This window comes from Caenorhabditis remanei, chromosome I (genome assembly GCF_010183535.1).
Source record: "Caenorhabditis remanei strain PX506 chromosome I, whole genome shotgun sequence".
NCBI classification, from domain to species: domain Eukaryota; kingdom Metazoa; phylum Nematoda; class Chromadorea; order Rhabditida; family Rhabditidae; genus Caenorhabditis; species Caenorhabditis remanei.
The window spans coordinates 13,882,807-13,895,181 of record NC_071328.1 but is presented as its reverse complement, the minus strand read 5'-3'; the positions used below and the strand labels follow the sequence as shown (position 1 = coordinate 13,895,181).

At 36.1% G+C, this 12,375-nt stretch overlaps 1 protein-coding gene across 1 annotated transcript; it reads left to right on the top strand.

Moving 5' to 3' along the window:
• Window positions 1–186: 186 nt before the first annotated feature.
• GCK72_003061 (uncharacterized protein) lies at window positions 187–10,817 on the top strand (the record flags this gene model as incomplete). Its single annotated transcript, XM_003098204.2, has 10 exons — window positions 187–192; window positions 1,317–1,351; window positions 2,793–3,017; window positions 4,163–4,292; window positions 5,071–5,223; window positions 5,891–6,099; window positions 8,052–8,258; window positions 8,306–8,349; window positions 9,004–9,110; window positions 10,563–10,817. 10 exons carry the CDS (start codon window positions 187–189, stop codon window positions 10,815–10,817), a joined length of 1,371 nt encoding a protein of 456 aa, XP_003098252.2.
• Between the last annotated feature and the right edge of the window lie 1,558 nt (window positions 10,818–12,375).

Below are 12,375 nucleotides of genomic sequence, written 5' to 3'. Positions count from 1 at the left end.
AGAAAATTGGGATTTATGAGTTCTTTGTGGGAAAATTGAGAAAAAGATGACAAAAAAACAGTTTTATGTAAACTTTCGCTGCGACACCTTCAAAGGAACATTGTAAGGTGAGGATGTTGGGTCTCGCAGCGATTTTGAGGTTGCTGTAAAGAAAAATAGCGCAATTCTTGAAAAAATATGTCCAAAATGCAGGTTTTTGGCTAAATTAACATTGATAACAATTTTTTTGCTAAAAATCCGTCACTTTTATGCAAAAAAGTATGAAAAAAACCGTTTTCCCAATAAAAATCAGTTCAAAAACACCAAATATTCGCAAATGATGACAAAAATCCGAAAAAAAACTGTTTTATTCAAATTTTCGCGTCGAGACCTTTAAAGGAACATAGCTCATTTCACACCCAGGGTCTCACAGATTTTGAGGTTACTGTAGGTAAAACTGTAGAAACTGCAAGAAATTAGCGAAAAATGACGCAAAAAGGCTAAAATAGCTGAAAATTGAAGTTTTTAGTTTAAAATAATCAAAAATTCGAGTTTTCATGATAATTTTGAATGAGAAATATAGGATTTTTGGGGAAAAATCACTCAAAAAATCGGGTTTTTGGGTGGCGCGGACAAAAATTGCAAATACCGAAAAAATCCAATTTTCAGCCAAAAACCACTAAAATTCACTAAAAAACCACTTGAATTCTTCAATTTACTCGAAATAAAGCTCGAAATGCGCCAAAAACTACTTTTTCAAAAATTTCTATTGGAAAAACACATGTTTTTCGGGAAAAAGTTGCTTTACCCGGGCCGCGGCGTGACAAGTATACACAAAATGACCTCGAAAAAACGCCGCCTTCTCTCAAAATTCCAGCCAAAACCCCGCCATTTCTGAAAACTCCCATTCAAAACTCCCGCATTTTCCACCGCTCCGCAAACACCATGACGCACAAATGCAGACCATTTTGAAGACGAAGAAGACCCCTTGCGGGTTGTCTCTCTCTCCCCGTCTTCTCTCAAATTTATTGACCGGTTGTCGTGTCCGTCCGCACCTCCCGCCAAAGTGGTCACCCCCACCCAAACAATTGGCGGGAGAGAGAGAGAACGCTCTCACGTAATTTTATCGATTTTCTGAATTTTTCACCTAATAAAGATTTTTTTCCCAATTTCCCCCCGATTTTTCTTTTGTCCCCACTGAAAAAATCAATTTCAGGGCGTTTCCGAGTCGATTAATCACTCGTTTATTGCTTCCAAAAACTGGTTTTAATTGATATTATCCCTTCTCTTTCTCGACTTTTCACCTTTTCTCATTGATTTTTCGTTTTCTTTTTCAGAACCATGTCGGAGGAGGACGCCGGCTTGAAAGAGGGTAGGTTTCGGAGTGGAAATTGGAGGTTTTATGGGTTAAAATGAATAGAAAATTCGACTTTTGCTCCGAAAAATCGGTGGAAAATCGTTTTTTTTTTTCAAAAACTGAAATTTCAGCTTTTTGACTGAAATTAGCTGAAAATGGGTTTTTTCCTGGCTTTTTCTGCTTTTCCACTGAAAATTAGCCGAAAATCGTTATTTTCCAGTTTTTTGACTAGAAATTTGCTGAAAATCGGTTTTTTTTCTGCTTTTTCACTGGAATTATGCTCAACGTCGGATTTTTTTCAGTTTTTCGACTGCAAATTAGCTGAAAATCGTTATTTTCCAGCTTTTTGACTGAAAATTGGCCGAAATCGTTATTTTCCAGTTTTTTGACTAGAAATTTGCTGAAAATCTGTTTTTTTTCTGCTTTTTCACTGGAATTATGCTCAAAATCGGATTTTTCCAGTTTTTGACTGAAATTTTGCTGAAAGACAGCTTTTTTCCAGTTTTTCGACTGCAAATTAGCTGAAAATCGTTATTTTCCAGCTTTTTGTCTGGAAATTTGCTGAAAATTAATGTTTTAGGGTTCCAACTTATAAAACTTGGAGTTTCCGATCTGTTGTATAACATCAAAAATTAAATTTTTGGCACAAATTTCAGCTAAAAACGGATTTTTACCATAGTTGTCTTGCGTTTTACTGAATGGTGGTTCTGAAGAAGGGAAACATGTGATTCTACTGCTAAAAACTCAATTTTGACTTTAATACCGAAGGTTTTCGTGGCTGAAAACTGATTGTTAGCTCAATTTTGCTTAAAAGTCGGTTTTTAAATGCTAAAAACAACTCGATAACTCAAATTTTTCGACTGAGACTTTCAAAATCGTAAAAATCTTATTTTCGGAGACTTTTTAACGAGTTCTTTATGCATTCTAATAAGAGTAGGTTGGGAAAATCTCTATTAACTCGAGGTTCTACCTAATTACACGATTTTTCAGCTTAAAATCGATTTTTTCCATCTTTTTTTTATACATAAACCACTTTCTAGCACAAATATTGCTTTGATTAACTTTCTGGACTAAAAATTGATGTTATACTCCAATTCCCTCCAAAACAGATCGGAAACTCCAAGTTTTATAAGTTGGAACCCTAAAACATTGCTTTTCAGCAAATTTCCAGACAAAAAGCTGGAAAATAACGATTTTCAGCTAGTTTTCAGTCAAAAGGCTGGAAAAAAGCTGTCTTTCAGCAAAATTTCATTCAAAAAACTGGAAAAATCCGATTTTAAGCACAATTCCAGTGAAAAAGCAGAAAAAAAACCGATTTTCAGCAAATTTCTAGTCAAAAAACTGGAAAACCCCGAAATTCCGCAGATTTGCAGTCGAAAAACTGGAAAAAACAGCTGACTTTCAGCAAATTTTCGGCCCAGAAACTGAAAAAGTTGTTCATCAAATACTTGTTCAGAATCACCATCCAGAGAAGTGGAGACGCCGGTGGATCCAGGAATAGTGGCAGTTGCATCAGATTCGAGTCGAGCAGCCTCCATGGATCGTCGAAGTTCATCAATGGAACCGGCCGGAAATTTGGAGAATCAATTAGTTCTACTTTCAGTATTCTATCAAGGAAACCCCTTAAGCTTCCGGGTACCCATGACCATATTCATAAAGTCGTCTTTCGAATACTAAAAAAGTAAGAAATTGGGTATTTCAGACACTCTGAAAGTAGGAAAATTCCCGATTTTCTCAAGAAGAAAGATGAAAAACGGCATTTTTCACTGAAATTGAGTTTTTTTTTTCGCATTTTTCAAAGAAAATTCAGATTTTTTCAAAGAAAAATGAGAAACAACCCTTTTTTTTTTCAAAAAAGAAGCTCAAAAATCGGAATTTTTCACTGAAATTGGGGGGTTTTTTTGTGTTCAGTGAAAATTTTCTAATTTTTAGCTTCGTTTCTTCAGAAAATTAGATTTTTTTCCCCATTTTTCACTGAAAATATAGATTTTCTCCCTGAAAAATGCAAAAAATCAGATTTTGCTAAGCAAAAAGCTTTAAAATCCGGTTTTTTTTCCACGCTTTTCAGTGAAAAAATCCGATTTATCACCAAAAAATGCGAAAAAAAAAAAAGAAATTTTATCGAGAAAAAAGCTTAAATATTGGATTTTTCACTGAAAACTGCGAAAATTCCGATTTTCCGTCCAGAAATTGGCTCTGGGACGTTTCAAAACCAGACAGTTTGCAACCGAGACATTTTGAAACCAAACGTGAATAAAATCACTGAAACATGACCCATTTTCATTTGGATCACGATAAATTCCTCATTTTCAGTGAATTTTCTCGGGTTTTGAAACGTCCCGGAGCCGATTTCAAGCGAAAAAATTGGATTTTTTGCATTTTTCAGTGGTAAAATGCAGTTTTTAAGCTTTTTGCTTGGGAAAATCGGATTTTGCATTTTTCAGCGAGAAAATCTATATTTTCAGTGAAAAATGGGAAAAAAATCTAATTTTCTGAAGAAACGAAGCTAAAAATTAGAAAATTTTCACTGAACACTCCAAAAAAATGCAATTTCAGTGAAAAATTCCAATTTTTAAGCTTTTTTCTTGAAAAAAATCGGAATTTCTTGTATTTGAAAATAGGGCTTTTCTCATTTTTCTTAGATTTTCCCAAGGAAAAGCTAAAGAAATCGGAGTATTTCCCTGAAAAATCCGAGAAAATCCGATTTTCCGCCCAGAAATCGGTTCTGGGACGATTTTTTGCGTTTTTTTTTGTGGAAATTGTATTTTTTCGCATTTTTACCTAAAAAAACCCCCGTTTTCCCACTAAAAATGCCCAATTTTTCAGCGTTTGCGGACTAGTTAGTCATTTGGCACTTCATTTCCCGGAAGGATGGGACAAAGAGAAACCGGATAATGAGACGATTCTCACGTTGACAAAATTATTCAATCGTATCGCCAAACCGTTCGCCAGTAATGTGAGTTTCAGAGGAAGAAAAATGAGAAAAATCGACTCAAAATTGACATTTTTTGAGTATTTTTTATTTTTCGGATATTTTCTGACAGAATCGTTGAATTTCAGTGAGATTTGAGCTTTCGGGTAAGTGAAACTGTCGATTTTACCGTCTGAAAATCGTCTGAAATGAGATTATTGTCGGAAATTTGTGTAGCCTGAAATACCTATTTTTTCGATAAAAAATAAGTGGGAAAAGTCCAAAATTATTGATTTTCACTCAATTTCCGTTATTTTTCCCGTGAAAAAGCGTATTTCCCCTTGAAAATCTTGAAAATGATTTTTTTTAAAATTCGAATTTTGTAGATTTTTGAGTAATTTGTTGTTGAGATAATGAGTTTCACGTTAAAAAAATAACGGAAATTGAGTGAAAATCGATAATTTTGGACTTTTAAACTCATTTTTTATCGAAAAACTGGGTATTTCAGGCTGAAACTTCACAAATTTCCGACAATAATCTCATTTCAGACGATTTTCAGAAGACAAAGCTCAAATCTCACTGAAATTCAACGATTCTGTCTGAAAATAATGATGATGGATTTGAGCCAGATATTATAGGAAACCCTCGAGAATTCTTGTAAAAATTCAGTTTATTTCGAGGTTCGAAGAGTTCGATTCCCGAAAATTATAGTTTTGTACTAATTTTCAAAAAAAAAAAACTCGGCTGAAAATTTCCGAAAATACTCAAAATCGACATTTTTGAGACGATTTTCCCCATTCTAATTTCTGTCTCTGTTTTGCAGTGGAGTGGCTCCTACAACACGGATGTCCTCGGAGATTGGGGACAGAGACAATGTTCTCAGAAAGTTGCAATGGAGATAACGACGTACGCATACGAGTGTGCAGTTCCACGTCCAGCTGATCTCAATACGTATTACAAGAGTTTCACTTCTGAGGTTTGTTTATTAGTTATTTAGGAGGAGATGCTGTGAAAGTGCGCTCTAATGGACACTCGACTTTTTGTGTGTGCGGAAAATTTGAATTTTGGTTAATTGGTGACCGAATTGGTCATTTTTGAGGAGAATATTGAAAACGCGTCAGAGGTGCCCCAGACTATCGATTCGGTCATTTTTATCATAATGACGTGCCTTTGACGCGTTTTTTTGCGAATCTGGGGCACCCTTGACGCGTTTTAGATGGTCCAACTTTTTCTTGCGTGTCAGGCGTGCCTTTCACGCGTTCTAAACCTTCTTTCCGCAAATCTGGCGTGCCTTTCACGCCTTCAAAATCCCGAAATACCCTTGTTTGCCGATCTGGCGCTCCTTTGACGCGTTTAAAACGATCCACCTCAATATTTGTGCAAGTCTGGCGCGCATTTGACGCGTTAGCTCTCTGTTTCTTCAATCTTTTACCGTTTTTCTTCAATTTTACAAGAGAAAAACCTGTGGTGGACTCTGATCTAGAAACCTCCAAATGCAAAAAATCGAAATTTTCTTGTAAAGTTATAGAAAATCGGTGAAAATTGAAGGCTTTTACCAAAAAATAATGAAATTTTCGCTGAAAACAGTCCAATAGAGCGCACTTTCCTTATCCAACCCCCCACCCGTAAGACTCCATTTTCAGACGTACGGAGAAACGAATCTGGAACAGATGGCCAGTATAATCGACGAATTGGGCATCGGAAGCCACGACGTCTTTGTCGATTTGGGCTCTGGAATAGGGCAACTCGTGTGTTTTACGGCTGCATATGCGAAATGCCGTAAATCTGTTGGAATCGAATTGTCACAGATTCCAGCGAACTATGCGAAAAATCTGGGTGGTCATTTCAAGCAGTGAGTGATGGAAATCGAGCGTTTTTTGGATGAAAATGAACGAAAATTCGCAAAAATTGGGGGGAAATTCATTGGAACACTGGAAAAATTAAAGAATTTCGCTATTCATTATAGTATTTTTTGAGTTTTTGAGGAAAAAATGAGCAAAATTAGAGAGAAACAAGATATTTCCAGTTTTTTTGTGCACAAATCACGCATTTTATTGCTATTTCGAGCAGTGAGTGATGGAAAATCGAGCTGAAAATGAATCCACTCATCGATTAATTCATTCGGGAACACTTCCTTGATTGTCGTCTAAAAAATGCATTTTTAGAGTAAAAATGGATTACTGGGGTGTCTTTGGCGCGTTTTCTGATAGAAAAGTGTGTAAAAAGCGCACTGGATAGCTGGGGTGTTTTTGGCGCGTTTTTCTGATGGATTTGCTCAGTTTTTGGAGTGTCTGGGGCACCTCGGACGCGTTCTTTTTCGAGTGGGTGGCGCAGCTGAGACGCGTTTTGTGCGGGCTTTGACCAACTGATGCGCCTTTAGCGCTTTTTCAGCGTTATTTTTTCCCGTTATAGGAGAAAAACAAGATATTTTCAGACTTTTTGTGCACAAATCACGCATTTTTGAGAAACGATCAAATTTTGTCTATTTCTAGCAATTTTTGTCAGGAAAACGTGCTAAAATCGTTGAAAAATTGAAAATTCTGCCGAAATTTTACGTTTCCCGGCCAATTTTGACTGTCTAGCCATACATGTGTGGCAAATAGAACCGTTTTAGACGGCCTAGAAACTCAAAAATTTGGGAAACTAGTCCCCACAGACAAATTTGAACGAGAAATCTGTGGAAAAGTGTAATTTTTTCTGCTCAGAGGGACCAATTTTTCGAAATTTTCGATTTCTCGGTCATTTTTGAGCGAAATTTTCAGTTTATTTGGGCTAAATCGGCTATAGGCACGGATTTTTTCAGAATTTTAAGCTCTGCCCTTAAGAAACTGTCTAAATGGCCTAGAAATCCGAAAAACTAGTCCCCGGAGCTGAAATACGGTGCATTTAGATTAAAAATGCAAAATTTTTGAGTTTGGGGACTAATTTTTTGAGATTTTTCGGCCATTTTTGAGCATATTTTTCAAAAATTAAGCTCCGCCCACAATGAAACATGCATAGAGATGAATATAGACGCATGCACCAGAGTTGCATGGAATTCCGACTTCCGGTTAAGGAATTTTACTTCCGACTTCCGTCATTCCATAACGGTGGAATTTCGGAAAAATAAATTTCGCAAAAATGCATGGAAAAATGGTCTAAAAAGAACAGAAAATAGGCTTTTCTTCAGCCAAAAACTAGTTTTCCACTGATTTTCGCGAAATTTATGAACTTTTCTCTTGGAGTTTTTGAAAGTTTGAGAAAAAATCTAATTCCGACTTCCGACTTCCGGGTGTTTTTTTCACTTCCGACTTCCGGATAAGAAATTTTCACTTCCATGCAACTCTGGCATGCACACCATAGTTGTCCGGAATCCGGATTCCGGAATTCCGGGTTTTTTCGTCATTCCGGTTCCGGAATTAAAATTTTGATTCCGGTTCCGGATTCCGGATTCCGGATTCCGGTATTTGAAAAACTTCATTCCGGTTCCGGATTCCGGATTCCGGAAAATGAAAAATTTGATTCCGGTTTTACGGAAAATGGCATTCCGTACAACTATGATGCACACACACACTAGCACCCAATTTCTGTCATTTTAGAAGAAAAAAATCACCAAAAATTTCGAATTTTCAAACAAAAGATGTCATTTTTCTCAAAATTTTCGGTTTTTCTGTCTTTGAAAATCTAGGGGTTTTAATCAATAATTGTCAATTTTGACTCAATTATTGATGATTCTCACTGGTTTTTGATCGAAAAATAGTAAAAATATCAGATTAAAAAAATAAAAACTTCAATTTCCATTAAAAAAATCGCTTAAAATTCCAGACTGATGGCGCATTTCGGAAAGAGTCACGGCCGATTCGAACATCATCAAGGCGACTTTTTGAATCCGAAATTCAAAAAGTTGATTATCGAAGAGGCTACAGTAATCTTCATCAACAACTTTGCTTTCGCTCCGGATTTAATGTTTAGAATTACGAATGAATTGCTTCAAGACTTGAAGCATGGAACACGAATTGTCACCACAAAACCGTATGATTTTAAGAGGATTTTCAGAGTAAAATATTGAAATTTTGCAGATTTGGAGCTCACAAAAAGGATATCACGTATCGATCGACTGGAGGTGCGTTTTGAGTCGAAAAATTGACGGTTTTGGCCTAAAATTGACGGATTTTGACCGTTTTTGAGGCGAAAAAGCTAGGAAAATCGAAAATTTCGATCAAAAATTGTCGATTCTAGTCGATTTTTGCTGCAGGAACGCAATAAAACTCGATTTTTCCGAGCAAAAGTCATCAATATCGTCAATTTCTTCTCAAAATTGTCGATTTTACTCAGGAAATTCGAATTTTTTAAATCAGAAGTCGTCAATTTTGACTAAAAATGGCAATTCGCCCTGAGTTTTGAGATAAAATATAGTGAAAAACTATTATTTTCTTTCAAAAACTGTCATTTTGTTTTCAATTTTTTTTGGATTTTCGCTAATTTTTGGTCTGAAATTACTGAAAAATCGGAACTTTTGTCAAAAACACTCGATTTCATCCCAAAAATGATGACTTTTAACTATTTTTTGGTCGGAAAACGCTGAAAATTTTGATTTTCAAACAAATAAGGTCACTTTAGCGGCGGTTTTAGGACATTTTTGGATGTGTAAATACTAAAAACTAAAATTTTCGACCAATAACTGTCAATTTTGACGGATTTTATATGGAAAAACACTGAAAAATCAGAATTTTTGATCGAAAACTATCAATTTCTTCCCTAAATCCTACATTTCCAGACATCAACTCGATATCTGACACTCGTGAGCTCACATCGCTGGAGTGTGGAGTCTCGTGGACTGCGAAACAAGTCAAATTCTGGTTGACAACGATGGACCACACAAAAGTTAGTTTTAAATGGAAAAATTGGGTTCTTAGGCCATTTTAGTGGTTTTAAAAGCTCAAAAATAGCTAAAATTCAGATTTTCCACCATTTTTTCAGTCCTAGAAGCTAAGAAATCGGGTTTCATACATATTATAGATAATTTTCTGCCTGAAAATATGAAAAACAGCTTAAATTTTCAGTCCAGACTTATAGACGTTTTGAACTTTTTCAGTCATCTTAAGGCATCAAATCACAATTTCAGCATAATTAGTCTCAAAAAGTGTGAAATTTGACGTTTTGACGATGTGAAAATCCGCTAAAAGTGCTCTGAAATATGCTCCAAGTGTTATAGCCGATTTAATCCAAAAAACTGGAAATTTTGCTGAAAAATTACCAAGAAATCTCAAAGTATCGGAAAATGTATCCCTTAGCTCAAATTACGCCTGAAACTTCAAATTTTCCACCAAAATTGCGATTTTCTCGCTCAAATTCAGCATTTTCAGTCGAAAACCTCTTTATTTTCAGCTCCCGGGACTAGTTTTCCAAATTTTTAGTTTTTTTCTCAAAAATCCGGAAAACTAGTCCCCGGAGCTGAAAAATGGTGATTTTTGAGTTAAAAACGTTTATTTTTTCAACAGTGGGGATTAATTTTTGAGATTTCTCGGCTATTTTTGAGCAAAAATTTTCAGATATTCATGCTCCTCCCACAAGAAACCGTCTAGATGGCCTAGAAACCCAAAAATCCCGAAAAACTAGTCCCCGGGGCTGAAATATGGTGTTTCTAGGTTAAAAATGCAAAATTTTGAGTAAAAACGTCTTTATTGAGCTCTGCGGACTAAATTTAGAGATTTTTAGGTTTCTAGGCCAGGAGCTGGAAAAAATTCCGTAGTTATAGCAGATCCAAAAAACTGGAAATTTTGCTCGAAAATGACCGAGAAGCTCAAAATTAGCCTAAAAATTACAATTTTCACTCAAATTTACCGTAAAAACTCTATTTGAGGTGCATGCAACTCTATTGTTCAAAGTGTCCGTCAGAGTGCAACTCTATAAGAGGGGCAATTCAAATAGAGGGTGCACCTCTATTTTTCGTCAACGAATTCGCCCGACCTTGATACCCAACAATCTTTTGAATTTGTTTGATTTCATTAATTTTTATGCCGAATATAACAAACTACGTTTTTGACAACAAAAACTCTGAAATAGTAATGTGAGAGAACAGTCCGGAGTCAGTTAATGATGATATTAGAGAAAGATGTAAGGCGCTGGACGGCAACTGTATTAGAGGGGCACTTCAATTAGAGGGAGCAACTCTATTGTTCAAAGCGTCCGTCGGAGGGCACCACTATTAGAGGGGCAACTCAAATAGAGTTTTTACGGTAACATTTTCACTCGAAAAGTTTCTATTTTTCAATATAGATAGCAGTTTTCCGCTGTTCCAAACCATTTTCAGCTCGTAAAATTCATCATTTTCAGCTCATTCGATACTACGAAGCGGAGCGTCAAAAGAAGTTGGAGCCGAAGAGTCGCGAAGGATCAGATGAGGTTAATGAGCGTGAAAAAAAGACAAAAAAGCGAAAGAACGGAAAGGAATCAGATGGAGAGTGTAGTAGTAGCAATACTTCTCAAAACGGAAAGAAAAAAGATAAAAAGAAGAAGGTGGCTGCTGCTGGAACTGCTGTGTTCACAGCGTCTACCGGCGCTTTATTTCCTTCAAAATATTACAAATAGTTGTGTCTCCAGTGTGCATGCGTCATTCATCTATCTATGCATGCTTCATTGTGGGCGGAGCTTAAACGTCTGAAAAATTCCGTAGTTGTAGTCGATTTACCCCCAAAAATTTTGAAACTTTCGCTCAAAAATGGCCTAGAAAACTCAAACTAATGGAAAATTAGTCCCTCTGAGCGCTTGCTTTATTTCATTGTGGGCGGAGCTTAAATGTCTGAAAAATTCACTTAAAAATAGCCGAGAACTCAAATATTCAAAAAATTCCGTAGTTATAGCCTTAAATTTAATCCAGAAAACTGAAAATTTCGCTCAAAAAAGCCGAAAAATATCAAAATTTCGAAAAATTAGTCCCTCCGAGCTGAAAATTGCGATTTCAGCTCAAATTCTACCTAAAAATTACAATTTTCGCACAAATTTAGCATTTCCAGTCAAAAATCCCCACTTTTTAGCCCCGGGGACTAGTTTTCGGGATTTTTGGGTTTCTAGACCATCTAGACGGTCTCTTGTAGGCGGAGCTTAAACCTCTCAAAAATCCCGTAGTTTTAGCCGATTTACCCCAAAAAAAACTGAAAAATTTACTCAAAAATAGCCGAAAAATCTCAAAAATCAGTCCCCAGAGCTCAATAAAGACGTTTTTACTCAAAATTTTGCATTTTTAACCTAGAAACACCATATTTCAGTTCCGGGGACTAGTTTTCAAGATTTTTGGGTTTCTAGGCTATCTAGACGGTCTCTTGTAGGCGGAGCTTAAATCTCTCAAAAATCCAGTAGTTTTAGCCGATTTACCCAAAAAAAAAACCGAAAAATTTACTCAAAAATGGTCGAAAAATCTCAAAAATTAGTCCACCAAGCTCAAATTTTGCTTTAAAATTACGGTTTTCGCGCTAAAATTTCGCTCCAGGGACTAGTTTTCCGGATTTTTGGGTTTCTAGGTCATCTGGTTTTTTGGTGCTACTTCGTTTAAGAACTATACGAATAAGAACTGTGTTGTTTAAGAACTGGGTTCGCAGAAGAACTGCGCGAAGAAGAACTGTTTTGCATAAGAACTGTTTCGTTTAAGAACTCTGTTCGCATTGAAGCGCGTTTGCATCAGCCACATTTTTTTCATTATTTCGAGGGTTTTTATCTGTATTTTCGATTCTTTTTTGATTTAAAAAAAATTTCAAGTACAATTCTTTGACCTTTACGCTTAACCTGTTGTGAATACCATCAAAAAACCCTCGGAATAATGAAAAAAAGGGGTTGATGCAAACGCGCTCCAATGCGAACAGAGTTCTTAAACGGAACAGTTCTTAAACGCGCAGTTCCTCAACACTAAAGTTCTTCTTCGCGCAGTTCTTCTGCGAACCCAGTTCTTATTCGTATAGTTCTTAAACGAAGTAGCACCGGTTTTTTGCATATCAAAGCTCAGTATTAACCCATTTTTATAGCGAAAAACTCAATTCTTCCATAATTTTTCCGCCAAAAAGTTTTTTAAAAACTCAAAAAATCGCCCCTCCCATCTCTGCCCATTTCCATGTAAAATGTTGCTCAGTTTGTACCTCTTTCAGTTTTTGTCTTT